General features: G+C 60.3%; 2 protein-coding genes across 4 annotated transcripts in view; both read right to left on the bottom strand.

The window, feature by feature from the left end:
- ZFPM1 (zinc finger protein, FOG family member 1) overlaps positions 1–3,057 on the bottom strand; it is a 73,823-nt gene extending 70,766 nt beyond the window's left edge. For all 3 annotated transcript variants that reach the window (XM_081032123.1, XM_081032124.1, XM_081032125.1), the window contains exon 1: positions 2,932–3,057. In XM_081032123.1, coding sequence (XP_080888249.1) covers positions 2,932–2,971 — 40 coding nt within the window. In that variant the 5' untranslated portion in view covers positions 2,972–3,057. The remainder of the gene's footprint in view (positions 1–2,931) is intronic.
- A 9,010-nt stretch (positions 3,058–12,067) lies between these two features.
- Positions 12,068–25,175, bottom strand: ZNF469 (zinc finger protein 469; the record flags this gene model as incomplete). The annotated part of the gene is made up of 1 exon (XM_081031434.1): positions 12,068–25,175. One exon carries the CDS (start codon positions 25,173–25,175, stop codon positions 13,491–13,493), a length of 11,685 nt encoding a protein of 3,894 aa, XP_080887560.1. The 3' UTR covers positions 12,068–13,490.
- Between the last annotated feature and the right edge of the window lie 2,129 nt (positions 25,176–27,304).

Here is a 27,304-nt window from a genome sequence, read left to right as displayed (position 1 = left end):
TCCCAGACTGCTTAATGTACCCCATCTACTCTCCATTGCCTGTCCTACCCTGTCTTGCCTTCCCATACTGCTCCCAGCCTCACCCCCTCCCATCTCCCCAAAGTAGTATGACCCAGTGCTTGCATACAGCCAGTGCTCAATAAAGTCATTCTGAGTGAACCAGGGCAGGTCTACGACGACTTTCTCTTCTGATTTGGGGGACCTGCTCAAAAAGACATTTGTGGGTCCCCCAAAACTCAGCATGGGCGACGGAAACCACCTTGTTTTTTTTTTTTTCAAGAAAACTCCGAGCAGGTTACACAGCACATACTTGCCAGAAACGATACCAACCTCAACACGATTCAAGGGGAAAAACACCTTCTCTCCTGCTGGAGGTGCCAACCCCACCTCTGGCTATCTCACACTATCTAATAGGAATCAGGGGCGGGGTGTCCTCCTCCCCTGCCCTCCCCTCTCCAGGCCAGCACTCACTTTTCTTTCATTTTGATGGACTGTACCACCCGCAGGGGGGGAATCAACTTCTTGGCAATTAAGTGTTTGGGACGAAAACTCGCCCAGACAGACGCACCCTGGCTCCGACGCCAGTTCCCCCTGCCTCCGCTGGGGTCTGAGGTCCCCACTCGCCTCAGCCGCGACGCCCCCACGCTGTTGTTGCCTCGAACCGGCGGGGCCTGGTGGCCCTAGATAAGGCCTCTTATCACCCTTGGCGATCGCCATCCAGCCGACCGGCCCCAGTGTTTATCAGAGCTCACATCGACCCGGGCGGCAGGAAAGCTCAGCGGGCCGGGGGAGTCAGGGGTCCCGGGCTGCGCTCTGCCCCGCGCGCTCCCCCAGCGCGGCCCGGCCTATCGTGTCAGCCATCTGGCCGGCCAAGGCCGCGCTCCCGCCTCGCCCTCCCCCGCTCCCACGTTTGAAGTTAATAAATGGAAGCGCCTATCGCCGCCGCCATCGGTTACGCGCCTTATCAGCGTGGCACATCTATCTCTGCGCGGAACAAAAGGCGCACAGAGGCGCGGGCAGCTGCGCCCCGGCTTTGTTGGGGGCGTGGGGCGCGGCGGCCCCAAGCGCTCGGTCCCCTCCCCTCTACACCAGCGGCCTGGTTGCAGGTGAGGCCAGCACAGCGGCCGCACAGCTGCGAGGGCCGTACGCACAACCGCGGGCAGAGGGCTGGCGGGCGGGCGCCGCCGCTTGGTGACAATCAGCGCTCGCATCTTAACGCGCCAAGATCTGCAGTAGGGAGGAGGCTCCCCGAGCCGCCGGCTGCAGGGAGAGTGCCCGGCCCCGCCTCCCAGGCCCAGCCTCCTCCCCTGCGGGGGTCGTCGGGGCGCGGAGAGTGGGCAGCAGGGGCTCGCCCGTGCGCACGCTGTGGTCCCTGTCCCCAACGCGCACCGCTCGGCTGACCCAGCTGGGCCCGGGCGCTCGCCCCGCTCGAGACCTTATCAGCGCTGGCGATCGGTTCCCAACCTGCGATCTCCCTGCCCGCGCTATCTGCATTTCTCATCACGCTGAAACACATACACATACGCACACACGAGAACAGACCGAACAGAGGCGCACAGGGGAGGAGGGGAAAAAGAAACCAGAGAACGCGCGCAGATCCGGACCTGTGGGTGGTTTTAATACTTGAGTTGACTTGATAGAAGGCGACTTTCTGAAAATAGGTCCCACTTGCACACTAAGGGAGTCGGGTTACGGGAACCCGGATTCATGTTTGCGTTTCCCCCCCTCCCCCGGACCGCTGGAGTAGACATTCCCCCAGGAGTTCGCACACGCGGTCCTGGTGGCAGTGGTCGTGTGGACTGAAGGAGCAGTACCCGGGTGCCTGGCCGGCCCCCTCTCGTCGTCTCCCGGGCAGCCCTGACTACCTGCCCATCTGGCCAGGGAGATGCGACCCCCGGAGGAAGTCCCGCGCCCCCGCCCTGGACGCCGAAGCACTAAGTTATTATTGGCGTGGGGTGGGGAGCGGCGCTTCCTGTGCGCTAGCTCTGTCGCTCCTCCACCAGCTGAGTAGCCCCGAGAGTGCGGGGCTCTCTTATCGCCGGGGCATCCGCAGTGTGGACACAACGGCCACTCAGTCCCCGTGGAGTGGTCCGTGGGCCAGATGGGCGAGAAATTTGGACGCGCATAGAGGCGACCCTGACCCAGGACCCCCCCTCTGCTTTGGAGCAGCTCCTTGGATGAGGGGGTTGTGCTCGAGGGCATCTGAGCGCGCCTTCTGCTGCCCGTGCGGCCTTGGCAGGGTCAGATCTCCAGAAGGCTGTTTCCGAGCAAGGAAGGCTCGAGTTCGACACACCGGTGATAGGACTCCGAGGTCTGAGCGGCTGGAGCCCGACGCTCGGGCTGCGGTAGCCGCACGCGGCCCCCACCCCCACAAGCCACGCTGCTCTTTGGGCAGTAGGAGTGGTGGTGGGCGCGGGCTGGTCCCCGCCACTTGGCCATGCATTTCCACGCGGCCCCGGGTGCCCCCTCTTCCTCCCAGGTCTTTCTTTCTCCCTCTAGATACAAAGCCTGGGAGAGTCAACCGCGTGAGATAAGATCACAATTTCAGCCCGTCCCGACAGAGCGATCTTATCAGGATGGGACTTGCAGAATGGAATATTTTAAACTTTATCTGAGCCCAGATCGGTGCCGCCTTATCGCCGCACCATCTCGGGGGATGCAGGGGAGGGGCCGGCTGCTAGGTAGGCGCGCCCCCGGCCACCCCGCTCCCGGACCTCTGGGCGGACACCTCTCCGGGCCGGACCCCCGGTGCTGAGCCGAGACGCGGGGGCCCAGCCCGCTGCGGAGATTAGATTACGGCGCGCTTGGCACAGAGAGCGGGGGGCGCGGCGCGGGGTGAAGGTCGCCGGCGCCGCGGGTAGAGCGGGGCGGGCGGGTTCGGCGGGGGGCCGGCGGGGGTCGGGGCGGTCGGGCGGGCAAAGTTTGACTCACGCTTGATCTGCCGGGGGTTGCTCTGTTTCCTTCTGGACATGTCTCCGGCGCCGCGTGCCCTCCCGGCGGCCGCCTCTAGCCCCTGGCGGGCAGCGGCGGGCGGCAGGGGCGCGGCGGTGCTGCGGAGCGGCTCATGCCCACGGCCCCCGGGCTCCACCGCCGCCCCGGCCTGCGCCCCCAGCCCGCCGCGCCCGGCCCGGAGCCGCTGCGGAGGCCGGAGGCTCGGCCCTGCGCTGCGGGCGCGCGGACCGCCGGGGGCGGCGGGCGGCGGGCTGCTGCCGGTCCTCGGCTCCCGCGCAGACGCCGCCGCCGCCGCCGCCGCCGCCGCTCAGCTTTTCTCAATGGAACCTGTGGGCAGAGCGCGGCGAACCGGGCGGCCTGGGCCGGGGCGCTCGGGGCCGGCGGGCGGGCGGGCCGGGGCAGGGCCTGAGCGTCACGGACGCCGCGCCTCCGGGCCGGCCCCGGCCTGCACAGCGCTGGCCCCGCCCCTCCCTCTCGGCTGAGGCCACGCCCCCGAGCGGATCCCAGTTCCTTGCCTCCTTGGCCCCGCCCCCGACGCCGAGGCCCCGCCCCGTCTGGCCCCGCTCTCACCGCGCCAGCCTCTTCTGGAGGTCGCGCCCACGGCCCTGGGTAGATCTCTGGCCTCCGCGACTCTTCTTTTGGCCCCACAGCTTTGTCCCCAGTCCTGTCTCGTACTTGGCGACCTATTCCTTTTCGCCGCTCCTCCGCACCGTATCCGGCCAGACTCCAGGCCTTTTGGACCCGCCCCTCGATGCTAGCTCCTCCCCCAAGCCTGACCAGACTGGGTTCGGCCCCTAGACGCTCAGGCTCCGCCCCACCCCTGCCCTGGCAGCCTGGCTCCTCCCTCGCCCCGCCTCGGCTTCACACGGCACCTCCCCCTTCTCTGTAACTCCGCCCCCAGGTCCTCGGTCCTACTCAGAAAGCCGGGGCTCTGTGTCCTCTTCCGCTCGCGGGATTCGGGCAGTGAGGGGTCAGGAAGCCCAATTCCTTGACGTTCCACGTTTGTCTTGGGCCGGATTTAGGGTGTGGAGCCGGCTCTGGCTGGTGAGGGCTTCTGTCCGAGATTACACTGGGTCTGCCACCCCAGTGGCCGTGACCCCCAAATGGAGAGTCTTCTCTTGCGGTCAGATCTGGCTGGAAATCTGGGAGGTTGTGGAAGCCAGGGGTCTGTCCTTTCCCCCCCACCCCCAGCAGCCCACGGAGGTTGTCTCTTGGGACCTCTCCTCTGTGTGGCGCCCCTGCTGGAGGCCCAGGAAGCAGGCCCCTGGTGGGCTGAGGGAACACCCATGCCCCTCCCGTCCTGGACAGTAGGAAGGGAGCGAGGGTCCTAGATGGAGACAACTTTCCTGGCTTTTGGATGTGTTTATGCGATACCAGAGGACACCCATTTCCAGTGAAGCTCAAGGTCACACAATATTCGCGTTTTCCCCGGGAGCACAATTTTAATATTCTTGGCCTGCATTTGGTGCCTGCCCCCTCTCCCACATATTCATAAGAAATAGGGAGTTAGCAGGGCCCCAGGGCTACCAGGAAAAACTTGCAAAGATCCCCTCCCACCAGATGGCAGACGATCGTCACATGCAAGGCTAGTTCGGTGCAGAGCCCTCTGCCCATGAACCCCCATTCCCCCCACCATTCCAACTTCTGTTACCTTTGACCCCACCCCATGGATGAAAAGAAGGGTTGGTTACCCTTGAAGCCTGGGAACTCTTCCCTACCTTGCCACTTCCCTCAATGATCTCTGGATAGGAGAGTAGCAGGCAGGACAGGAGGTTGAGGTCCACCCCGAGACCACCCACCACTGCTGGACAGACAGGAACACTAAGGCTGGGAGGCCGAGAGATGCCCAGCATCACAGGGCTCCCTACCCAGGGCCAGTGGGTACAACCTTCTTGTAGCTGCCTCGTGCTGTACCCTCTCACTGAGGAATGTGAGGCCCATGGCTAGCTGTTTCATTCAGCCCAGGGCTCCCACAATATTTGTCAACTAGATGGGGCACACCACCTGTCTGTGCTTCCCATTGGGCCTTACTGCCTTCCCAAAGACGGGGACATGGGAGTCAGGGATTCCTGGAGGAGGTGGCAATAGGCTAGCACCTATTGCTGTGTTTGAGGCTTCATGCACACCCAGGTTGGTGCTGCTGGAATGGCTGGAGATTTGTGTTAAGGAGGATCCTGAGGGACAGCAGGAGAAAGAGCCATGATTGATTAGTGATGTCTGTATAGGGTGCAGGATAAGAAGATGGGCATCACTTGGGGCACTTCTTGGCCCATATACAGATGAAAAAAAACCCAGGCCCCAAGAAGAGGAAGACATCCAAACTACCCAGCAACTTAGGGGCAGAGGCAAGTCGGAAATAGAACCTGCTGACCAGGACTGACCATATCATTTTTGGGGCCAAGTGCAAAATGAAAACGTGGGGCCCCTTGTTCAAAAATTAAGAATTTCAGGGCAGCGACAGTAGAGCATTAAACCAAGTGCGGGGCCTTCCCAGGTGCAGACCCCAGGCATCTGCGAGGGTCTTAGGCCCATGAAATGCCATGACAGCACTGACACAGGTGAGAGCTGTTTCTGGAGCACTTTCCATCTATACATTGCCCCTCAATCTGCCCTTCAAGGGATATTACTACCGGCGTTGTACAGAGGAGGAAATTGCATTGCTGGTGACCAGTGGCAATGCCATCGGAACTTGAACACACTACTATGCCCTCAAGGAAGGTCTGTTGATCATGAAGGAAGCGGAGCAAGAAATGTTGAAAGGAAGTGAGCCCAGAGCGGGAGCACCTACCTCTGCCTGAGGAAGTCAGGGAAGGTGGCCTGGAGGAGGTGGCATCTGAGTGGGGCTTAGCAGGAGTCCCTAATCAGGTGTGAGAAGAGGAGCAGGGTATGGTGTTGCTGAAGATGTTCCACTTGGCCACCACCATCCTCCATAGGCTGCCTGTGGTGAACCCTAATTTCCACCTGCCCCTGTGTGTCTGCAGGTAGTGCCAGGATTCACCTCCAAAGGTCATTAGTGGGGAAAAACAGCATTGCATTCAGTCCTCATAGGGGACTGCCAATGCCCACTGTGGAACTAGAGGGGCTTTGCGTGGAGCTGGGCTGCTCTGGCCAAGCTCGTTCTCTGCTTGCTGGATTCCAAGGCTAATAGCAGGCTTCCTGGAGGCCCTCCAGGAGGTACCAAAGGTGTTTGGGCCCAGGAAAGGCTCCTGCGCATGGGTCTGTCCTGGGCACCTACTTCAGGGGTGATGTCATCTTCGCATCACCAGTATTTTCTAAGCCCTTCCTTTGGGCTGGTTCATATCCTGTCATGGCATCCTTCTGCAACCTTCTGGTGGTTACAACCATCGCGGTCACCCAGGCAGAAAGTGGCAAAGCTGGGCCTGGGACATAGCATTCAAGACTGCTTGCGGCCATAATGAAGACCCTAAGGCTCAGAGTGGTCCTTCAGCTCAGAAGTGGCAGAACTTCCTGTAATCCCCGGCAGGCTAACTCCAGAGCTCGTGTTCTTAACCCTGGCCTGGGAGCTGGGAGAACTGGGTTGGGATCCTGGTTCTGCCATTTTAGAAGGTGTGATCTGAGCAAGTCCTTAACCAATCTGGTCCTTGGTTTCCTCACCTGTAAGTGGGGGTGGACCCTGACCCCTCAGGGCTCCTTTAGCCTTGATGCCACTGTGGTTCTGGGCTCACATCCCATCTACCTCTGCCCTCTGACCTGTGGGCAGGCAGTCTGTGGGCATGCTCCATGCTGCCCTGCCCCAGGAGGGTGGCTCAGGGCCTGGCAGTTGCTGTGTGTGGAGGAGGAGACTAATAGTGGCACCTTCCATGTGCCAGGCCCTGCTCTGGTTGTTGGGCTATGACCAAAGAATCCAAGAAAGTTCTAGAAACTTAAGCTGGACATTGAAGGATGAAGAGGATTCTCAAGAAAGAGTGATGGGAGAAGGGCATTGTCAGCTGGTGCAAAGGTAAGGAGGGTGGGGTTCCAAATGCCTGGCGCTGGAGCAGACTGTGGGGAGCATATCCTTGGGCCAGGCCACATGAAGTACTCAGGATGCCAGGACACACTGAGAGCCCTCTTTCTGCTTTACTGTCCCTCCAGTGTCCATGACTTCACTTCCTTATAGCTCTGAAATGCCCTTGAAACACTGTTACCACCCCCTTCCTGCTCCAAGCCTCCCTTACCCACCACCCTAACTACTGTCGCCCCCTTCCTGCCAGCCCTCCAAAGCCACTCCTATCCCTGCTGCAGGCTGAAGCCATCGTTATAATCTCTGCTGCGGCCTGTTCTGCTCTTACCCTTATTTCTGGACCTCTTTGTACGTGGGTCCTGGTATTCTGTGGCCTGGGCCTTTGCAATAGCTGTTCCTGCTGTCGTTGCACTTTTTCCTCCCACTGCCTGGCCCACTCATCCTTCCTTGAAGGCCCTGACTCCTCCCAGACAAGACTAGGCTTCTCCTCTCTGCTCCAGCTCGTGGGGACCAGGGGCCTCTTTCACAGCACTCAGTGCTTTGTCATCTTATACTAGCAGCCATGGGAGTAAGGTCATGGTGGGTTCCTCAGTGCCAAGCTCCCTGCAGGACTATTAGAATTCCCATTTGCCAGATGAGTAAACTGAGGCTCAGAGTAATGAAGTTGCTTGCCCAAGGCCACACAGCAGGTAAGTGGCAGAGCTGGATTCTCCCTAGGAAATCTATACCCTCTGCTTCAAAATGGACACTGGTTGCTGCATTGGGAAAGGGGGCCCAGCCTGTCCTGTGGCCCCTGGCTGGGCCGGCCCCCCCACCCCCCTTACCAGTCAGCTCAAGGCCCTGGAGCCGCTGGGCAGCTGCATCAGGGGCTTATCCTGACATTTGTCAACACTGGCTCTGTGAAGGGTTTAATTAACTTCCCGTTTCAATGGGGGGATAATGAGTTTTAAGCACCATGTGACTCTGTAAGGAGGTCAAATGGCAGCAATGATGTCAAAATAAATTAAGTTAGAAATCAGGAGGTGGCCTGTGGGAGGGGCAGTGCAGGAGCTGGCCTAGAGACAATGACATGCTGCCTGGGCCACCCGGAGGGGTGGTGGGTGGGAGCGGGTGGGTGGGTTGTTGCCTTGGCTGCTCCCATGGGTGGCTCTCGCCTTGGAGGCTGGGCTCAGGAAGTTCTCGTACAGCTGGGGACCCCACCTGAGGGATAGCAAAGAGAGTTAGCCTGGGACCACGCCAGGCAAGCCCCTGCTCCTGGAATGCTGGTCCTCCATCAAATCAGCATCTCTAATAAGTGGCACCTTCTGATATCCTGGGACACAAGGGCTGTTGCCTGGAGACTGTCCTAGGTCCTTGAGTGTTAGCGATAGCCACGCTTTCTTGTAGCCGCCCAAGTGAGGCCATTGATCCCATGGGGCAAGGCGATACTGGGAGCAAGTATTATCTAGAAGGAAGTATTTTCTGGACATTTCCCAACTCTGAGAGCTGGGGTCACGTGGTTACATCACTAGATAGGAAATGCACACTTCCCCACAGGAAGACTTCCTTTCTTTCTTTCTCCTTTTTTTCGCCCTTTTCCCCTCCGCCCCCCGCCCTCCCCGCTCTGCTCCCTTTCCTCCTCCTTTGTCCTTTCCTCCCTTCCCACCCACAAACATGTCTTGAGCTCCCGCTCTAGGCATTAAAAGTAAACCGTGAACACACACAACCAGTTGAATCACGGGGAGTCTAGCAGTGGGAAGATTCTAGCCACCACTAAATAGTGGGTCCTGGGGCATGTCAGATGGTCAAATGTGCTATAAATAAAGCAGAGCGGGGCCCAGCAGGGCACTGGGGGTGCAGCTACCACCTTACGCAGGTGGTTAGGGAGGCCACAGAAAGGCGGTGCCATTTGAGTACAGACCTGAAGGAGGAGCCAAGTGCATGCTGGGGGGAAAGGGTGTGGGTAGAGCAGTGAGGTCCACCAGTACAGACGCAGCACTTAGGCCGTGGAGAGAGCCTCCACGTGTCCCGGCTGGAAGGAGTTTTGGTGAGTGTTGTGCCCATTTAATGAGTGGGAAAACTGAGACGCAGAGAGGGTGGTGATGAGCCTGAGGTCTCCTGCCCCCTAGCCCAGAGCCCGGCCATCCTCAGTGCCGGTGTTGGCAGAACACAGCCACCCTCCTTCTTAGGCCCCAGACATGGGTTTCAGGGTCTCTCGGCAGCACAGGCCGAGGTTCAGTTTGTTCAGGCTCAGCTAAAGCCTGGGCCTCCGGAGGCCTGTCCTGCCTCCTCTTTCTGCCTGGGGGCTCCTCTTTCACAGGAGGCCGGTGGCCTTGAGCTGCAGTCCACAAGCCAAGCAGCCAATCACTGAGGTAGGCAGTGCCCTGTGGGAAAGGGGCTCTGGCCTTGGGTGCCCAGGCGCAGAGTGGGTAGGAAGGAGAGATGGGCCCAAGGGGCTCAGTTTGACTGCTTTGGGCCACGATCCGCAGAACAGCAGGCCCTCAGGTCCTGAGGGCAGGCTTCCGGGGAAATGTGCTGCCCACCCACTGGACAGTCAGAGAAACAAGGAGGCACGTGGTTAGGGCTGGATTTTCAGAGCCCACCCGTGGCACATTCACAGGTGACCTGGGCAGGACCCACTGGCCTCCAAATCCTGTCCCCTCATGGGGGAGGGGATGCTTCAACGAATCCTGACATTGGCCACCCCAGACTGCCAAGAATTTGTCCCTTCCCTGGCAGCTGACTGCTCCTCTGAGGCCAGCTCTGTGGGATCCTTTCCATTGGACTCTTCCCACTGTGTGAGTGTGACCGGCTAGACACTTTCCTGGGCAACCAGACTCTCGCAGGCGTTTGTGGCCCCAGAAGCTAAGGAAAGCCCACTTTAAATAACATTCTCTAGTGGGTCCTCCTGGCAGTTGTGCCCAGCAAAGCTCCTCCTTTATGGGGCTTGGGGGTTGGAGGCCAGCCTGCTGCTCCCCAACCAGCTGCTCTCCCTCTGGCTGTCCAAGTTCAGGTACCCTCCCTACTTTCTCAGCCTGTTCCTTCCACCTGTACCTCCTCGTCTGATCCCAGGCACCATCTTCCCTCCCACTGGTCTCTGGGCTGGTGGGGCCAAGATGTCCTTGGGGTCAGGCTTTGGGACCTATTAGGGGACGCAGTTAAACAATACAGCCATTTATGTAACCTTCTGCTAGGACCTTCTCCCTCTGCCCTCCCCTGCCTGCCTCAGAGCAGCCCCTGGAGTGACCTGCAGTCTTCCTCGATGGCAAGCCAAGGCAGAAGCAGCCCTGCCCGAGGACATTTGGGAACAGGTGTGGGGGCTGTGCCCCATTTTCTCAGCTGCAGGATGGCCGGGAACTTCCTTGGGTCCTCGGGAAACAGCAGCCCTAGCTGCTCCTGCCTGAACCCTCTCCCATCCTCATCCAGCCCACTCCCATGGCTGAAACAGGCCCTTCCGGATGCCTTCTGCAGAGACCTCTCAAGAGCCAGGTACCCCCAGATGTACCCATAGTCACACGTATCTCAGTGTGTCTGGGTGGGTCCAGTGCTTGCCGTGTGTGGGGCTGCGTGTGGTGTTGGCATGCGTAAGGCCGTGGAGATGTGCACACGCGTGTGTAGTTAAGTATGGGTCTCTGAGCCTAAAGGTGAGGCTGGAAGGTGGAGGGTGTGTGTCTGTTGTGTTTGTGTGCGGGAGAGCTGGTGATGGGAAGGCCTGGAGTCCAGCTGCGGGACCCAGGTGCCCAGCCACGTCGGGCAAATGCTGCCACCTGCTGGCCAGGCGGGCATTTCCATGCCTGGGGCTCGAGCCACAGGAGTGTGGCGCTTGCTCCCACCAGTCCCTGAGCAGACTGCAGCCGCTATAGGTACCCACATGTCATGAGCATCAGCACCCCAAGGGTTTGAGATAGTGCACAGTGGCCGCCTGCCCTGGAGCGTCCCATCACAGTCTCGGCACAGCCTGGAATGTCCACCACGTTCCCAGGTGATAATGGGTGCTGCTGGCTCCGGGCCCTGCCCCAGGCATGGTGGGCTGAACAGGGGGCACCCATGCTGGGTCCCATGGGTCTCTATCTCAAGTCCCCAGATGGCCTTCCTCAAACATGGCTCAAACTCGTCCACCCTAATCTAGCACCTCTCTGCTTTCTCACCCCTTTCCATTCCTGATTTCCAGTCATGTCTGAGGCCCTGTGGGGGAGACCCCCACCCAAGGAGACCAAAGCCCGCCCCTCATGACAGAATCTCTTTGGAGGCCCCTGAGGGCAGGACCTGCATCTGCTCCATGTCCAGCGCAGACGAGGTGTGTTAGTATGAGATGGATGGCCAGGCTCCCTCACTGAGTTTCTCATGGCCACTCACCTGGGGCTGGGGGTGGCGGTGCACCGATGGGAGGGGCTGAGACTGAGGGAGAGGACTTCAGAAGGGCATTCCTGGTAGAGGGAACTGTACAAGCAAGGGCCTGGCAGGATGGAGGTGAGTGGGGGGCAAAGGAGTGTGGAGATGGGGCAGGGGCGTCATGGGCCTGGACAGAACTTATAAGATCCCAGTTATGGTTTCACGTGTGGCCTCCCTCTCCACGTGGAAATGGCGAGGCTCCCCTCCTTTCTCCAGCATGTGTTGCTGTCGGCTTCCTCTGAGCAGCCCTCCTCATGCCTGGGCTCAGGTGGCCCTCAGGGGCAGGACCAGATGGGTACCTGACTCTGGACAACTTTCTTTGCCATCTAGGTGCTTGTCAAGGACACGGGAGTCTTTGAGGGGGTCTTCAAGACATGGTGGGCCCCAGCGGTCTGAGACTGTGTGAGGGAGTTTCTCCTGCTTTCACCCCTCACGCTGCCTCTGCTGCTTTTCCGTGTCCCCCAAACTGAGCCCCATTCATGATTTCCCGACACTTTAATCTCTCCTGCTCTGCTCCCTGGGCCTGAGCACAGAGCCGTGAATCTTCAGAAACATGGCGAGGCTCTGCTATGGCACTATCTTCACCATGTTACAACCCTGGAGGGGCTGATGGGACTGCTTTGCTGCCTGGGAGGAGGCTCTGCAGGGCCAGGTGGCCCTGGTGACAGGACAGCAGTGGCAGCTGAAGCCGACACTTTATGAGCCAGGTTCTGGGCCAGGGTGGGTAGGCAGTAGGGATGGAAGGGAGGACAGACACCATACAGCAGAGTCTTTCTGTGAAAATAGTGGGAATATATTTTACAGGATGAATTTGCTGTGATTCGCACAGTATAGCCTCAGAGTTCCCCATGTTTTATTTATCAGCACTAACGAGGCGTTCTGAGTGGCACACAACGCTTTCTAGAAAGGAGATTTGGTCTCTTTCGAAATACCAAAATAAAAACTTTTAACATACACATTGCACCCAAGGAAAAATGAAAAAAAAAAAAAAAACCAAAAAAAACAGAAAGAAACAAACCATGAACCTTAGACACCCAAGAACAGAAGGAAGCTTCTCCCACCCTCCTACCCTCTTTACATGATTCTGTAAAATGGACGTGTACCAACCCTTGGCTCACGTCAGTGCATAAGATGCCAGCAGCGCCACCCCCGGCCCTGAGTGTCCCAGCCGGCTGCTCTGACTGCAACCCTGGGCCTGGAGCCTGCTGGCACCGGGGAGCCAGTGAAAGACTTCTCGGGGCAGCTGGTGCCTGTGGGCCTTCCGTGCAGCCCCCATTGCGCCTACCCACCCTGTCTCCCCAACCAATCCCCCAGGTAAAAAATCAAGGAAGCCTGTATTCACATTACAACATGAAAAATAGCACCAGAAACTTCAGAGCTAAATTGCTGATACTTGCAACCAAGAGCTCCGTGTAGGAGGAAGGCTCTAGAAAGGCAACCGCAGAGGCTTGGTTGGGGTGGAGGCTCTGGGGAACAGGAAGGGGGGACCCGTGGGAGCTGGCTGATGAGCAGCTTTCTCCCGGTTCAGATGGGAACGTGGCCCTCCGGGTTCAGGATCCACGGTTGGTGGCACAGACACTGGCCCTCACGATGTGTGGTCAGAGAAGGCCGGTTATGCTCTGGGGGCCAGGTAGCTCACAAAACACTCTTCTAGGCAGAGTGCTGCACCACCCCCCATTTGATCTATAAAACAACTTTGGAATTCCAGCTACAGCAGCAACAAGACAAAGAGGAGTCTGCCACTATCTGCCCGACCGCGGCCGCCTCAATGTACTTCCCTGCTAGATGACATGGAGGGGAGGAAACCTGGGCAAACCTTCAAAGAAGGGGGTTCTGTGGTGTACTGTGCATCCACAGTGGGGGTACACAGGGTGCGGGGTGTGAGCTGCTCTTTCTTCAAGTTCTTGTTACTGAGAAAACCGCTGCATGATCTCAAAGAGGCTGCAGCTGGCCCGCCCCTCAACGTCACCTTTCAGCTAGAAAGGGATTGCTGTCCATCCACCCCCGGACCCTGCCCAAAGCATTAGAGTCTCACCTCTAACACCAAAGTCTGAGCATTTGCATGGGAAGCCAGGTGGATTAAGAAGTGGCCACCAGGTGAACTGTCTCAGGAGACGGAAGCTCACCAAGTGTAGATAGGAGTCCCTCATGTGTTGCTTTCGTACCCCAGCCCTTCTCCCATGCACTCGCTCACTCCTATAAATTATTCGGAAGGATCCTTTTTTAAAGGGATCTTGAAGCTGGTTAGTCTCTGTCCGAAGAGCTGGCTGAGGAGGTCGCTCTGGGATTCGGCTGTCCAGCAGGTGTGGGGCTTGGCAGGTTCAGCACCGTGGACAGCTCTGGCCCTCTTGGGGGGCCTGTGCAGGGGTCTCGCCTGGGGGAAGGCCTTGCTCAGCCCATCCTTGCTGTGTCTGAAGTCCCGGTGCGGGTGGCCGGGCTCCCCCTTCCGCTGTTCCGAGGGCTGGGGCAGCATTGTGCTGTTCTGGCTACTGGGCTTAGGCTTGGAGGGGAGCACACGGCTGGGAGTAGCCTGCTTTCGGGGAGCCCGGGGGGGTTTGTCAGGGACCGCAGGGGTTCTACCCAAGGTCCCACTTTCCCTCCTGGTTGGCCCCAGGGCCCGGCCTTTTCTCTTCTTCTCTTTGCCATCTCCATTCTCCCTGGGGCCCAGGGTCCCTTGGGGTCCCTGGTCACCAGCTTCCCTTGGTGCCTTGGGGTGGCCCTTGGCTGGGGCTCGAGTGGGAGGCTTGTCTGGGATGGGAGTCTGGCCTGGACAGTTGGGTTTGGCTGGGGTGGTGGCTGTCTCACTTTGGAGCTGCCCACTGGCTGGTTGGGGCTGGCTACCGCCTGCCATCTTGCTGCTGTGCCGTGGGCCTCCATTGCCCTGGGAGCTGGGACCCAGCTTGGCTTTGAGGGTCGTGGGCTTCTGCTTGTCCTCAGTGCCACAGGCTGGCTCGACAGGTGTTGGGCTGGTCATGGCCTTCTTCGATTGCACTGGGAACTTGGGCACTTTGCTGGGGGTAGATAAGGCTGGCCTGTCCTTTGAAAAACTCCGGCAGCCCCCATGCTTGGTGGCACTACCCTTGTGGGAGGGGCCCTCTATACTCCCCTCAGGCATCATCTGGCATGTGGATACCTGCTTCTCCTTCCGGAGCAGGGAAGGGGCTTCTGGGCAATGGTCAAGGGCACATTTGCCAGGGGTACTCGGGGTCCTGTTTTTCCCTGAGAACAGGCCAGCAGCCCTCTGTTCCTCTATGGCTTGGCCTCTGGCCCCCAGCCGGGGCAGAGACTCCTCCAGCGGGAGAGCCTGTTGGAGAAGAGGCACTGGGCTGCCCGGGGAAGCCTCGTCTGTGGGGCTCTTTGGGGCTTGGTCTGGCTTGTGGTCATCTTTACAATCCGCTGAGGCTGCTGGAAAAGGAGACAGAGATGGGAGCAGGAGCTCCTGGGGGTCAGAGGGCCGATCGTCCCCCCTGACCAGGTGGCCCACAGAGTCTATGGGCCTCTCTGGGGTCCTGGGCTGACCCTTGATGCTGCCGGGAGCCACCTCCGGGCAGGGCTGGAGCAGGGCTGGGAGGGCTGCCTCATTCAGGGGGCCACTGCCTAGGGACAGAGGCCAGTCCATGACCAGCCCAGGGGTGCTGGTGGGTGTGGTCACCCTGCGCCGTTTGTTGGGCAGTGTGCCTTCTCGGGCAGGGGCCTTCTGCCCAGGGGTGCCTGGTCTCCGTACCCCACGGAATGTGAAGGGCTGCTGCCCCCTCCTAAGGTGTTTGTCCATGTGTCGGTCGAACTGCTCCTTCTTGGTGAACGTGTAGTTGCAGGAGCTGCAGACGAAAGACCTCTTGCTGATGTGCGTGACATTGGCGCAGAGCTCACAGGCGTATAGTGGGGTGTGCTGCAGCTCCAGCTCCTCCCTAACCTCGTGCTCCCTGGCCAGGTGCGCGCGCAGCTCACGGGGCTCAGGGTAGACCCGGGGGCACTGGGGGCACAGAAAGACGCGCTGTGGACTATGCACCGCCAGGTGGCGCTGCAGCTTGAAGGGCTTGGGGAACCGTTTCCCGCAGTGGTGGCAGTCGCGGGAAGGGTCCTTGCAGTCCTGGTGCACGGGGATGGCATGGAGGAGGGTCTCGCGGTTGGAGCAGGGGTCAGGGGACAGGCTGGGGCATGTCTTGCTGGAGTCGGGGAAAGTGGTAGAGCTGCTGGGCGGAGTGGGGTTTTCGCAGGTGGATGGGCTGCTGTTGGCCAAGGCGCCGTCTGTCATTAAGGAGCCATCCAGGTGTGAGTTGTTGGCACGAGCCTTGGGTTTTGCCTTCTCCCTCTCTGCGGGGCCCCCACTTGCCTGACCAACTGAACGCTTGCCCCTGTGGAGTTTGGACGCCTGACCCATGATGCTGCTCAGAAAGTGTGTGACAGTGCTGTCCCCCTCCCAGCATCCAGGCGGGTCCCCCAGGGACCTCCGCACCGGCCCCTTGCGGGCGAACCGAAGGGCATGCTCCCGCAGATGCTCGTTGTACATCCAGACGTCAGCCACCTCCCTCAGGCACATACCACAGGACCACAGCCCCGCCCGGCCCTGCACGTGCTTCTCCTGCAGATGCTCCCGCAGCAGCTCACGGGAGCCAAACCTGCGCTCCACACACATGTAGCAGGTAGGGGGTGGAGATGGGCTGTGGGCCAGCTTGTGGAGGTCCAGCTCACCCAGACCGTGGAAGCGCTGGAAGCACACCCTGCACTTGTAGGGTACCCTCCCGGCCTTCGCTCGGCGGTCTCTGCCTGGGGCCCTTCCGGCCCCGGCTGCCTCCTCTGTCCTTTGGCTCTGTGGCCCCTGAGACGTCTCTGCGGCCTTGAAGTCTAAGAAGTTCATGCCAGGCAGACCAATGGGGTCTTCGCAGCGTCCCAGGAAGCACAGATCTTGCATCTCCAGTTTGGCGCTGAGCCTCTCCAGATCCATGGCGTTCCCCGGGAGCCCACAGTCATAGTGTTCTCGCTCCAGGTTGGGGGGCTCGGGGCTCACGTCTCCGAGAGAAGAGGCAGTCTCATCGGGGGAAGCCCGCAGCTCCAGGCCTCGCCAAGCCGCTGGGACCATGTGTAGCTCGGGGATGTTCTCTGATGGATGGTCCTCAGTGCTGTCAGGGGGCCCCTGCGCTGCATAGCCTGCCTCTGGGTCAGGCTCCAGGGCCCATAGGTTGGGGCCAGGGGCCCAGGGGTCAATGCCAGGCACCTTGCTGCTAAGAAAGCCCTCCAGCAGGAAGGACTCGGGCAGGCCTGTGGCCTCGTCACCCCATGGGTCCTCATGGGACAGGCAGAGGGAGCCCGAGTCACTGAGGTCTGTGGGCAGGTGGGTGGAGGGCAGACTGGTACTACCCTGGAAATCGCCACTGGGTTCCGGTGGTGGCGGGGGCTTTGGCTTTTTACAGCGCTTCCCATAAACTCGGGGGTTCTTCTTCCGAGTTAAGCGGTTGCTCAGAGGGAAGAGCTGGGAAAAGGAAGCTTCGTCATCAAACAAGGCATGAGGGTCCCTGAGATCTAGGCTGGGGGCTTCAGGAGCGACACCCTCATGCTCCTGGATCCCGTTTTCTGGGTTGTTCAGGGGGCCCCGGAGGACAGTGTTGATGGTGCCTGCTGCTTCAGAACCACGAGTCTCGGGAGGGCCTGGGGGTCCCGATAGGGCTTTGTGCGCCTCCCCAACATTGTGCCCTGACCCGCCACCCGCTGCTGTGCTGTCCCCTGCAGGCTTACTCCTAGCTGCCTGTGATGGCTCTCTGTAGATACCTGATGTCCTGGTCTCTCTGGGTCCCTGGCCACCCCTTGCCAAGGCTGACTTCTGCCCCTCTGGTCCTTCCCCAGAAGGTGCTCCCTCCATTCTCCCTGGATGGGTCACCCAATTCCCAGGTGACTTCTGTGAGGGTGTCTCCTCCACGTCTGTGGCCGTGAGGAGAGGTGGCTGCGTGACCCTGGTCTCCCGCTCTGCCTCTGGTGAGAGGCAGCAGCTTGGAGGGGCCGGGTAATTGGCAATCGCAGTTGATGGATTCCAGCGGCTTCTATCTGAAATCACATCAGGAGAGACTCGAGGACCTCTCTCCTCCCGGAACCTTCTTGCTCTTGGCTTTCTCACTTTCTTATTTGATTTTCCCTCTGACTCACTGGGGACGTCCGCAGGCGCTCTGCCCCGCCTCTGGCCTCTTCCTCTCTCTGCCCCTTTGGGATGGGGCTTGTCCCTCTCCAGCCTGTCCCGTTTCCTGGGCTCTGCAGGCCTCAAATTCACCCCTTGCTTGACCAGGCCTGGGGTGTGCGGTTCCTGGCTCTGGGGACAGCATGCTGTTCCCAGAACGTTGAGCCTAAGCCCCTTGGACATCTCAGGACCTGGGATGTCCTCAGGAGCCATGGAACCCTGGACGGGAGGTGACCCAGTAGTGTGGCTGGGACCACTCAGTCCTTGCTTTGGTTTCTCTTTTCCAGGCGCCCTGCGGTTTTTCTTTCCAGGAGGGTGGCATATCTTGGTTGCTATCTCCCCAGGCTGGGGAGCGGGCCAGGTCAGGGCACTTAGCTGGGAGGTGGCCCCTCTGTGCAGCCCATGCTTCCTGGCTCTGTGTCGGTTTAAACCTGGCCTGGAACGGAAGGTGGCTAAGCAGATCTCGCAGGTCACAGGCCACCCGCTAGGGCCTCGGTCCTTCCAGTGGCCATTCTCAGTGGATACAGGCCTCTTTTTAAAGCCACGAGGCTTCTGTCTGGGGTCCTGGGGACAGAGAGGGTCCCCCTGGGGCATCTGGTGGGGGACATTTCTGAGGCTCTGGGGGGAATTGGGTCTGGAGTTGCTGGCCGTGCTGTTCAGAGACGCAGCCCTGTCTGGGTGGAGCTCTTCATGAGGGCGGGTGACTGTTGGGCCCCTAGTGCCAGCTTCGGAGGCCTTTGTAATGCCAGGTGTCTCCAAGTCCTCCTGGCCTTGGGAGCTGGCCCCCACCTCATCTTCCCAGCAGGCATGGGGCTCTCGCCCTGAGGTCCCCTGGTGGGAAAGGTCAGAGGGCATAGTGGTGATGCTCTGGCCTTCCTTGTTTCCTGGGGTTTCTGAGAACGGGCCCTTGGGTGTCCTGTCAGGGCTGGTATGTGGCAGGGCTCCCCTGCAGTGAAGGTCTGGCCACTCAGCCCCAGGGCCTATGACTGCCCCCATGCCATCTGCGGTGGGAATGCCGGGTAGGGCAGCAGCCTTGATGGTCACTCTTGGGGAGATGGCCCTCACTGAGGGAGGAGGGGCAGCCCAGGCAGGAGATCCCTTGGGCCTCTCTTTTCTGGAGCCCTCTAGGGTTCTTGACATGCAGCCTTCAGGGCGGTCCCCCACATGGGAGGGAGTGAAGACATTGATAAAGCCAGGCTGGCCCAAGGGAGGGTCTTCCAGGAGGCTGCATTCCCCCAGGACAGGATGGCAAGCCAGGATTTCCTTGAGGCCACGGGGGTCTGTCCTTAAAGATGAGGGGGCTGCCAGGGCCCCGCCCGCCCCAGCATCTTTGGGAGCTGGGATGCAATCAGCCCTTTTTGAAGTTGTCCAGGCAGAGGGACAGGCTGGCAGAGGCTTTGGGCTGATAGGGTCCCTGCAGGATGAAGAAGCTGGGAGTAGCCCCCTCTGCTCACCTGAAGGCACCATGGGAGAGTCTTCCTGGAGCAGGTGCTCAAGGCTGCAGGGGACAGGGGTGACTACAGAAGTGGGCAAGGGGGCATAGCCAGCTAAGGCCCTCATGGGGGCTTCCGGGCTTTCCCCAATGAGCAGCACGTGCTTCTTAAGCCCTGAGCAGGTCGCCTCTTCTGGAGTGCAGTCCTCGGGCCCATTCTGGGAGTGGGCTGCTGCCAAGGCCGGGACCAAAGCTTCTGCATCAGAGGAAGTGGGGCTTGGGGTGGCCCGGACCTCGTTCTGAGGGCCCAAGGTTGCCCTACTTTCCTGGAGCTGCCCCCCTAGCTGGTCTGCAGCCATGGCCGGGCTGGCTTGTGTGCTTTTAGAGTCAGTATTTACTGTGGCGAGGTCATTCGGTCCCCCCAGGGTCCCCCAGTTATCTGGATGCAGCTGGCTGGCTTTGCCCGGGCCTTTGAGCTTCTGAGCCTGTCCATCTGCCTCTGGCCCCAGCTGATATCCGGCCATTGCAGGGACAGCTGTCATCTGCACACCCCCATCAGAGCCTTTGGAGGGGCTGCAGGCCACGTTCCCATCTTCCATGCTGTCCCTTTCCAGATCTGAGGGGTCGCTCTGTTGAGGGCTCTGGGTGTCAACAGGCGGGGGCCCCTGTAATTCCGGGGTGTCATCTTCGCTCTCAGATGCTCTGGCCACCAGGAGCTGGAGCTGACGTAGGGGGCTTGTGGCTGGGTTTGGGGGCCTCCTGCCAGGACTGGCGTCAGGCACGCAAGCAGGACTTGGGGAGGCTCCTCCTGGCACAAACTCCTTGTTACCCTCAGAGGCAAGGCCCCCCGCTGCAGGGTGTAGAGGCCCCCCTGTGCTGCTTACAGAATGTCCCTTGGGAGCATCAGTATGACTGGCACCAGAAGGTGGAGGGGCACCCAGACGCAGAACCCCAGCGCCCCGACATGCCAAGTCAGGTGCCAGACGGGCAGCAGGGCTGTCGTGCACTTTCAGCTTGGGGGCATCTCGGCAGGGCCCCTGTGACGTGGGGGATCCTGGGAACAGCCCTCCTCTCTGTGTGTAGGGAACGAGCATCAGGACGTCTTCGCTGTGACGGATTCTGGTGGCCCTGTTGTTTTTAGAAAGTAAAGGCTCACAGCTTGAGCCCCACTTTGCTAAACCCCCCCTTTCCGACAGGGGCTTGTGTGGCTCTCTGGGGTGCGGCATACAGGCTTCTGAGCGTACCTTACAGCCCTCTTCTGCCTCGGAGAGCCCTGTCTTGGAGACTGTGGCATTCTGCACTGACTGGAAACTGAGGCTGGCCCCAGTGGGGCTGAAAGGAGCCCCAGAAACCTGGTCTTTGTGGGTGCTGGGGAAAGGGGCAGCTTCTCCCGGGGGGAATGAGGGCCACTCCTTCCGGGGGCTCCCCAGAGTCCCCTCTGTGGTGGCCATGGCTGTTTCTGCCCCTTCCTGGTGTGGACTCAATTTGCCAAGACCAGTGAAGTCAGCTACAGGGAATGTGCCCTTGCCGGGCAAGGCGGCCTGGTGGACCGGCAGGGGGGTACCCGTGCCTGAGCACATCCTGCCTGCCTGCTCAGTTCTGCGCAGCTCTCCTGACGCCTCATGCACCCCTTTACTTTGCAGCTGACTTTCTAATTCGGTGACCAATCTTTTGATCTCTAATTCATCCTCAGACAGGTTGCTCATAAAAGCAACACTACATTCGCTAACCTTGCTAGGCAAAGGGGGAGGGCTGGCTGCCACTATCCCTTCACGAGGACACTTCTTATTGAATGCCTTTCCCCCCGAGAGATCAGGAAAATGGCCCAGGTGGCTGGACAGCATCGGGGATACTTCCTCCAGCAGGGGCCAGCCCTTCTCAGGGAGAAATGAGGGGTATGGTGGGTCCAGCTGGGGTTTCCTTGGGGGAGCTTCGGTGCATGCAGATGGCGAGTGGGTGTCCCCATTTCCAGACAGGCTGCTGTAGATTGGTGGGTTGAAGCCTTCTCTGGGCAGCCCCGAGAGGAGGGGCGTGGATTCCAAGGTCAGTGGCGATTTGGCTTTGCCAGAGTCTGTGTCCACTGTGTAGGGTGGATTCTTGGGAGGTTTTGGCTTGAGGGAACTGGCGTCCACACCATCCTGGCAAAGCTGCATACTGCTGGCTGGCGCAGTGTCTGGAGCTAAGGGCTTGGAGTACAGGTCTTCGCGGAAACAGCCAGCCAGGTCTTTGGGTCCAAGGAGTAATTCGCTCGGGGGGCTGCTGTAGGGCTGGGGCCCCTTTTTGGTAGCTGGAACCACGGAGTCTCCATTAAAAAGAGCAGGGTCACAGCCAAGATTAGGGGTCTTTATAAACAGGGTGCTGGGCTCCGGGTAGGCAGTGGTGGTGTCAGTGACAGGCAGCAGCAATTGTCCTGGCATATAGGCAGGGGGGTCGTCTGTGTCATGAGAGATGGGGGCTTCGGTGCACCGGGAGACTTCCAGTAGGCTGCCTGCACCTGGTGCTGGTGAGCTCCCATAGGGCCCCATGGTGCCCTCCCTGCCCGGCTGTGGTTGCTCTGAGGCTGAGGGACAGGGATTTCCTTCCACACAGGTGGCCAGAGGACAGCTGGAAACGTCTCTGCGAAGCTTTGTGGTATCAGGGGGAAACTCTTCAGCCATTTCAGCGTTCTTGGTCTCTTGGGGGAAGTCTAGTGATGGATGGTTTTCCTCTGGGGTCTTGGTGAGAACCTGCAGAAGAAGCTTGGGGCCTCTCTCCTTAGAGCCCGCCCTGGCCTCAGGGCTTTGCAGTGGGCCCTGCACCTCGGGGCTCTCACTGGGGCCGGGACAAGGCCTGCCTGGCTTTGTGGTTTCCTGCCTCACGACCTTCCTGGATTTCTGCTGCTCTCGATCCTCTCTGGGACCTGGGGTCAAGTCCAATTCCTTCCTCTTCTCACCCCGGTGCCACCTCCGGCAGCTGTGGTGGGGCTGGCCTCTGAAGCGGGAGCCCCGTGGCCGCAAGCTGTCCTCCTCCTCGGACTCCGAGGCGTAGTCATACTCCTGGAGCCCACCATCCAGGGTGCCGGGCTCGGGCTTCTGGGCTGTCTGGGAGCCGTGCCCGCCCTGGCCGCGCTGCACACGCCGCCTGTGCAGCTGGTTCTTCTGTTGCACGATCTTGTGGATGAGCTCCTTGCTCCAGGTGCCCCCCCGCGCCTTCCTCCTCCTGGAATCCTTCCCGGGGGACAGTCGGAGGCGCTTAGAGCTCCTGGTCTCCACCGGGAGGGCCTGGCCACCAGGATCTGTGTGGCTCTTGGGGGCCTGGGGCCTGAGGTCCTGGGGTTGCGGTGGGGCTGGCTCAGCCCTGTCGCCCTTCCTCCTGGGCCGTAGGCAGGGGGCTCTGGTTCTCCTGCCCGACCTCTTGGTGGTGTTGGCTGTGTCCAGCTCCTTCCGGAAAAACTTAAACTGCTTCCCTCTCCGCTGCTGGCTGGCCAGGCTAACCCCGTCTGCCTCCACAGACACTGGGCCCAGGGAGCGGGTTTTGGGCCTGTTGCAGGCTGGGAAGCTCCCGTCCCCAGAGTGGGTGGCCTGGGGTTCCAGCGGGGCAGCCACAGCTGGGAGCGGGAGGTGGGCTTTGCTCTCTGGCGTGGCCCCCACCCTGGTCTTGGGGGGCTGCCCAGCACTGGGACCTCTGGGGCCAGAAGGTTCCTCGTCGGCGAAGACATCAATGAAACTGCTGTCGATCTCAGGGTTGTCTGACTGGTACTCCAGGCCGTTGAGCGCCTCCGTGATGAGGCTGTCCAGCTTGGCGTCATCCTCCAGCTCCAGGTCCGAGGCCGGGAGTGGGAAGGGGGCAGCAGCCAGACCAGACAAGAAACTCGTCCTCAGGGGGTCATCTTTGCTGTCCACCCGGACGTCCCCTCCTAGCAGGAAAGGGACCATCTTGGTGTGGCTGAGCAGGCTTGGGTTCCCGCTGGCTGGTGCTTTGGGGGCAGCCAGCACAGAGAGGGTGGCAGGGGGAGTGGGGAGCCCCGAGGGCTGCCGGTGGCCCTCCTTGCTCCTGGCCAGGAGCAGGCTGCAAAACTGCCGGTGCTCCAGAAAGGCAGCCAGGCTGCTGTAGTTGCGGTCGCACTGCTTGCAGGTTAGCAGCACATCTAGCTGGTCTAGGCTGGCGCTGCTGAGGGGGAAGTGGTGGGCGGAGTAGGGCGGCGGCTCTGGGGGGAAGCCCTCCAGCCCCCTGCTGCCCGCCTCTGGGCCTGTGCTGGGGAACGGGGCTTCCTCTAGGCATTTGAAGGCTCCCTCAGCCCCCAGTCCCTCACTGGGGAAAGGAAAGGCCTTGACTGGCTCTGGCTGGTAGTGGATGGGGAGAGTGCGCGAGGGCTTGGGGGACGGGAAGGGGCTGCTGGTCTCCTGGGGATGAGTGGGGGGATGGAAGAAAGCCGAAGGCCCGAGTGGGCCAGGGAGCTGGCTCTCCTCTGAGCTGGGGTTGGCTGGGCTGCTAGATAGTGGTGACAGTGATGAGCAGGTGCTGCTGCCAGCCGTGTTGGTGGCAGGCGAGGGCAGTGGGGACTCAGTGGGAGAGGCTCCCACCATTCTGGGTGGGGGCAGACCAGGGGTCCCTTGGGGTGAGACCTGGGGCTGGGCCACCCCAAAGAACAGGGCCTGGGCTCCGGAGTCCTGGAGCCCACTGTAGGTGAATAGCCCTGGGGAGCTGCCACTATGCTGGCCTGGGTTGTCTCTTAGCACCGCCAGCTTCTCCCCTGGCCCTTGATTCTTGCTGACAGCACCCAGGTTTCCCTGGCTGCCCCCCTGCCACTCTGGGGCCCCTGGGGGAAAAGGCAGCCGACTCAGCATCTCCACTGGATGGGGACTGGGCCTGGTGGCTGGGAGCACCTGGGGCCAGGGCAGCGGGGGACTCTGGCGGAGGCCAAGACGCTGGCCTGGGCTGAGCTGGCCTTCAAAGAATGTACTCCTGGAGGTGGCGGGGGGGCCCAGAGGAGGTGTGGGGTAAGGGGCTGCGGAAGGATCCCACAGCTGGGGCAGTCTGGTGGGCGGGGGCCCTGGGGTAGCCAGCTCTGTGTCCAGAGACCCAGGGCTGGTGCCCACCCTGCTGGCTCTGGGGCTTCCATACACCTGCCCAGAAAAGTGTCTCTGGGGCAGAGAGTTTGGGGGCCTCCTGGGGCTCCCCAGCTCATTGTGGGCAGAAGGCGGTCTCTCAGGGTGGGCTTTGGTCAGGCTCTTGTGCAAACTGTCTGGGAAGGTGGCCGTGCTCTCTGAGAAGGGGCTGGGGGCTGGGTGAGCAGCACCAGGGGAGGGGAGAGCATGGCCAAGGTCACTGGGGGGATCAAGGGCCCTGGGCTGGGTGGGGTAGCAGGGCTGCGGTGGGGCAGCAGGCCGGGCAGGCAGGGGGTAGGCTGCACCCATGCCCACTGCCTCCTCCGGCCACGCTCCCCGAGGCTGGTGGAAGGCAAACACTAGTGTCCTCTCGGAGTACTCAGGCTCAGCCGAGTCCTCTGGGAAGGATTTCGGGCCGGCCCTGTGCAGCGCTGGGAAGGGGAACTGGAGGGAGGCCACCCTGGGGCTGCCACCTTCTGGAAAGGGCTCCGGCTCTGTGGGGGGCACCCCGAAACTAGCACCTGGGAAGTTGTTCTCAGCAGTGGGCGGCCAGGCATTGGCTCCAATGGCCTGGAATTCCGAGTAAGAGGCTGGCCTGCCGGGGCTGGCGTCATTGCTCTGGGGGGCCCTGAGGGGTGGGGGCCCAGGGGGGGCGCTCGGTGAGGTACAACTGGTGGAGGTAAAGCTGGAGGGGGTCTCCTGGAAGCACCTTTGGAAGCTGAGCTCTTCTGGGGCAGGCGGGGCCTCTGCCTCTGGGGGCTGGGTGGCCTCACACTGTAGGCCCTCAGGGGTCTCATCCAGGGGTGGTCTGGCTCTTGAGCCCACGATGCTCAGGCTGTAGAGCTGCTGGGGGCTGTCGTCGGCCCTGCCTGTGTGCCGTGTGGGAGCTTGTGTGTGGCTCCTCCCTGGTGGGGCCCGAGGGCTGCAGCCGTTTCCGTGGGGGTTGATTAGGGGCTGGGTTCTCGGCACTGGGGCCTTGGGTTCCACCTCCCTAGCCTGCTGAGGCTGGGTATCAGGGGGCTCCACGGCCTGGGCCCCACTGCCCACCTCCCTTGTGGCCTTGGTGGTCCTGCTGGCCGGGGCACCATCCTCGCTGGGGGACTGGGTAGCCGTGCCACTGGCCATGCCACTGGCCGTTTGGCAGGGCTGCAGGCCTCCGGTCGTTGCTGGGGGTGGCGCTCCGCGGGGCTGCTCCCCAGGCATGGCCCCTCTGTCTGGGCGCTAGGAGGATGTGGTGGTCCGAGGGGCTCCGCAGGGAGTGGGCTGGGCAGCCATCCTTGCCCGTTGGGGGGCCCTCGAGAAGCCTGCTCTCATAGTCCTGAGTGGAGCCTGCAAGGAAAGGACGGAGGTGAGCTGAGAGCTGTGGCATCTCCCTGGCTTCCGTGGAGGCCGTGACAGCCTCCATGAGATAGGAGAGAGCTGGCACAAAGCCCCCTCCTTTAGGGGAAGGGGCTCAGCTCTAACGACACTTTGAGAGACAAGAGAAAAAAAGGGTTCCTGTTAGATTGAGCAAGAAGTTGGGGGGAAAGGGACAGAGGGAGAAAGAGAAAAAAAGAGTGCTGTTTGGGGTCTGAGGGTCTCAGAAGACCTGTGGCTATTGTGTTTCCTCGAAAACAAGACCTCGCTGGACCATCAGCTCTAATGCATCTTTTGGAGCAAAAATTAATATACATAAGACTCGGTCTTATTTTACTATAATATAAGACTGGGAATATAATATCATATTATAATATAATATGATATGATATAATAATATAATATAATATAATATAATATAATATAATATAATATAATATAATATAATATAATATAAACACCGGGTCTTATATTAATTTTTGCTTCAAAAGACGCATTAGAGCTGATGGTCCAGCTAGGGCTTATTTTCAGGGAAACACAGTACCTCCGAGCAGCCCTGCTTTGGGCCAGCAAGGCCATGAGCACAAAGCCCCCAGATCTGAAGAGGCCCCATAGCAGGATGACAGGCACCTGGCAGCCATCTGTGTGGCCTGAGCTACAGCCCAGGCGAGGTCAGGGGGCAGCCCAGGCAGGGCAGAGGGCATGCCTTCCCCTATCAAGAGGGGCCTCACAGCGGAAGCCAAACTAGGAAATAAGCGGTGAGATTGTGCACACCTGAGTCTGGCCCGAGGCTGAAACCTGGTCCTGTAAGGGTCTTGTGGCTGGCTGGCGTAGTATAGCCTCAAGCCACCTGCTCTGGGGACCCACTGGTCAGCACCCTGGGGTGGGGCCTGCATCTGTATTTCTAGGCAGCACCAGGCACCACTGGTGCTCCCTCCCTGAGTTTGGAAACCTGCCCAGGGATCGTACCCACTGACGAGGGGTGCTCTGACTGATTTGGGGCACAAGTTTCCCTCCTAGGTTGGTGTGCTTCCAGTACCAGCCAGCAGGGGATTCCACACTGCGCCCTTTCTCCCTGGCTAGCCCCATGGATCCTCCTGCACCCCAGCAGCCTGGGGGGACCCTCCCCTCCTAAGCAGAGGTCTCATCCCCTCCTCTGGGCCCCATTGCCTGAAGCCAGTCCTCTGCTCCCCTTTCCATCTCGACTGGAAGACCTTTAGGCAAGGGCGTGTGGGTGAAGTTTGTTGAATGAATACATGATAGCAGGAATAGAAGTGGGAGTTCTTTCTAAGCACTTGGCTGGGGGCCAGGAAGCTGCGTGCTTTCCATCAATCACTTCTCTCGTCCTCACAGAGATTCTGGAGGTCAGAACCATTAGAGCTACGGGGAGGTAAGTAACTGTCCCACAGCCGAACAGTTAGTGGAGGGCACTGGGATTCCCCAGGAGGAGCCTCCTCCAATTGTGTCACACATGGTCTGGACACCTGATCACGGCCAGGCTGTGCCCAGTGCGGGGACAGCAGCATCCCGGACCCCTCACGAAACCCCCTGCACTAGATATAGCAGAGCCTGTGCAATGCCGTCTCCCCTGCTGGACTTCAAACTGCTTGGTGCACGTCCTGGCTCAGCCACTGACCCTCAGTGGGAACTGGGACTCGTCCTTCAGCTTCCCTGTGCCTGGAAAATGGGGATCCCAAGAGAGCCCCTCATAGGGCTGCTGAGAGATGACACGAGTCGCTGTGTCCAAGTTGTACACCAGGTCCCTTGTGGAGCACCTGCTGTGTGTGTGGTTTTCTGACGGTTCCTGTTTCTGCTGAGCCTGGGGCTCCTGACTGGGGAGCCTGCAGGTTATTCACTGCTCCTTCCCCAAGGCCCGGAGTCTGGCGCACAGTAGACACTCACAAGTTCAGTTTCCACATCCTTGAAATAGGGACGGTAATGGTGCCTGCCTCACTGGGTCATCCTGAGGTTCAACA

This window comes from Rhinolophus hipposideros, assembly GCF_964194185.1.
Source record: "Rhinolophus hipposideros genome assembly, chromosome: 21".
NCBI classification, from domain to species: Eukaryota; Metazoa; Chordata; class Mammalia; order Chiroptera; family Rhinolophidae; genus Rhinolophus; species Rhinolophus hipposideros.
This window is presented reverse-complemented; position numbering and strand designations above follow the sequence as displayed.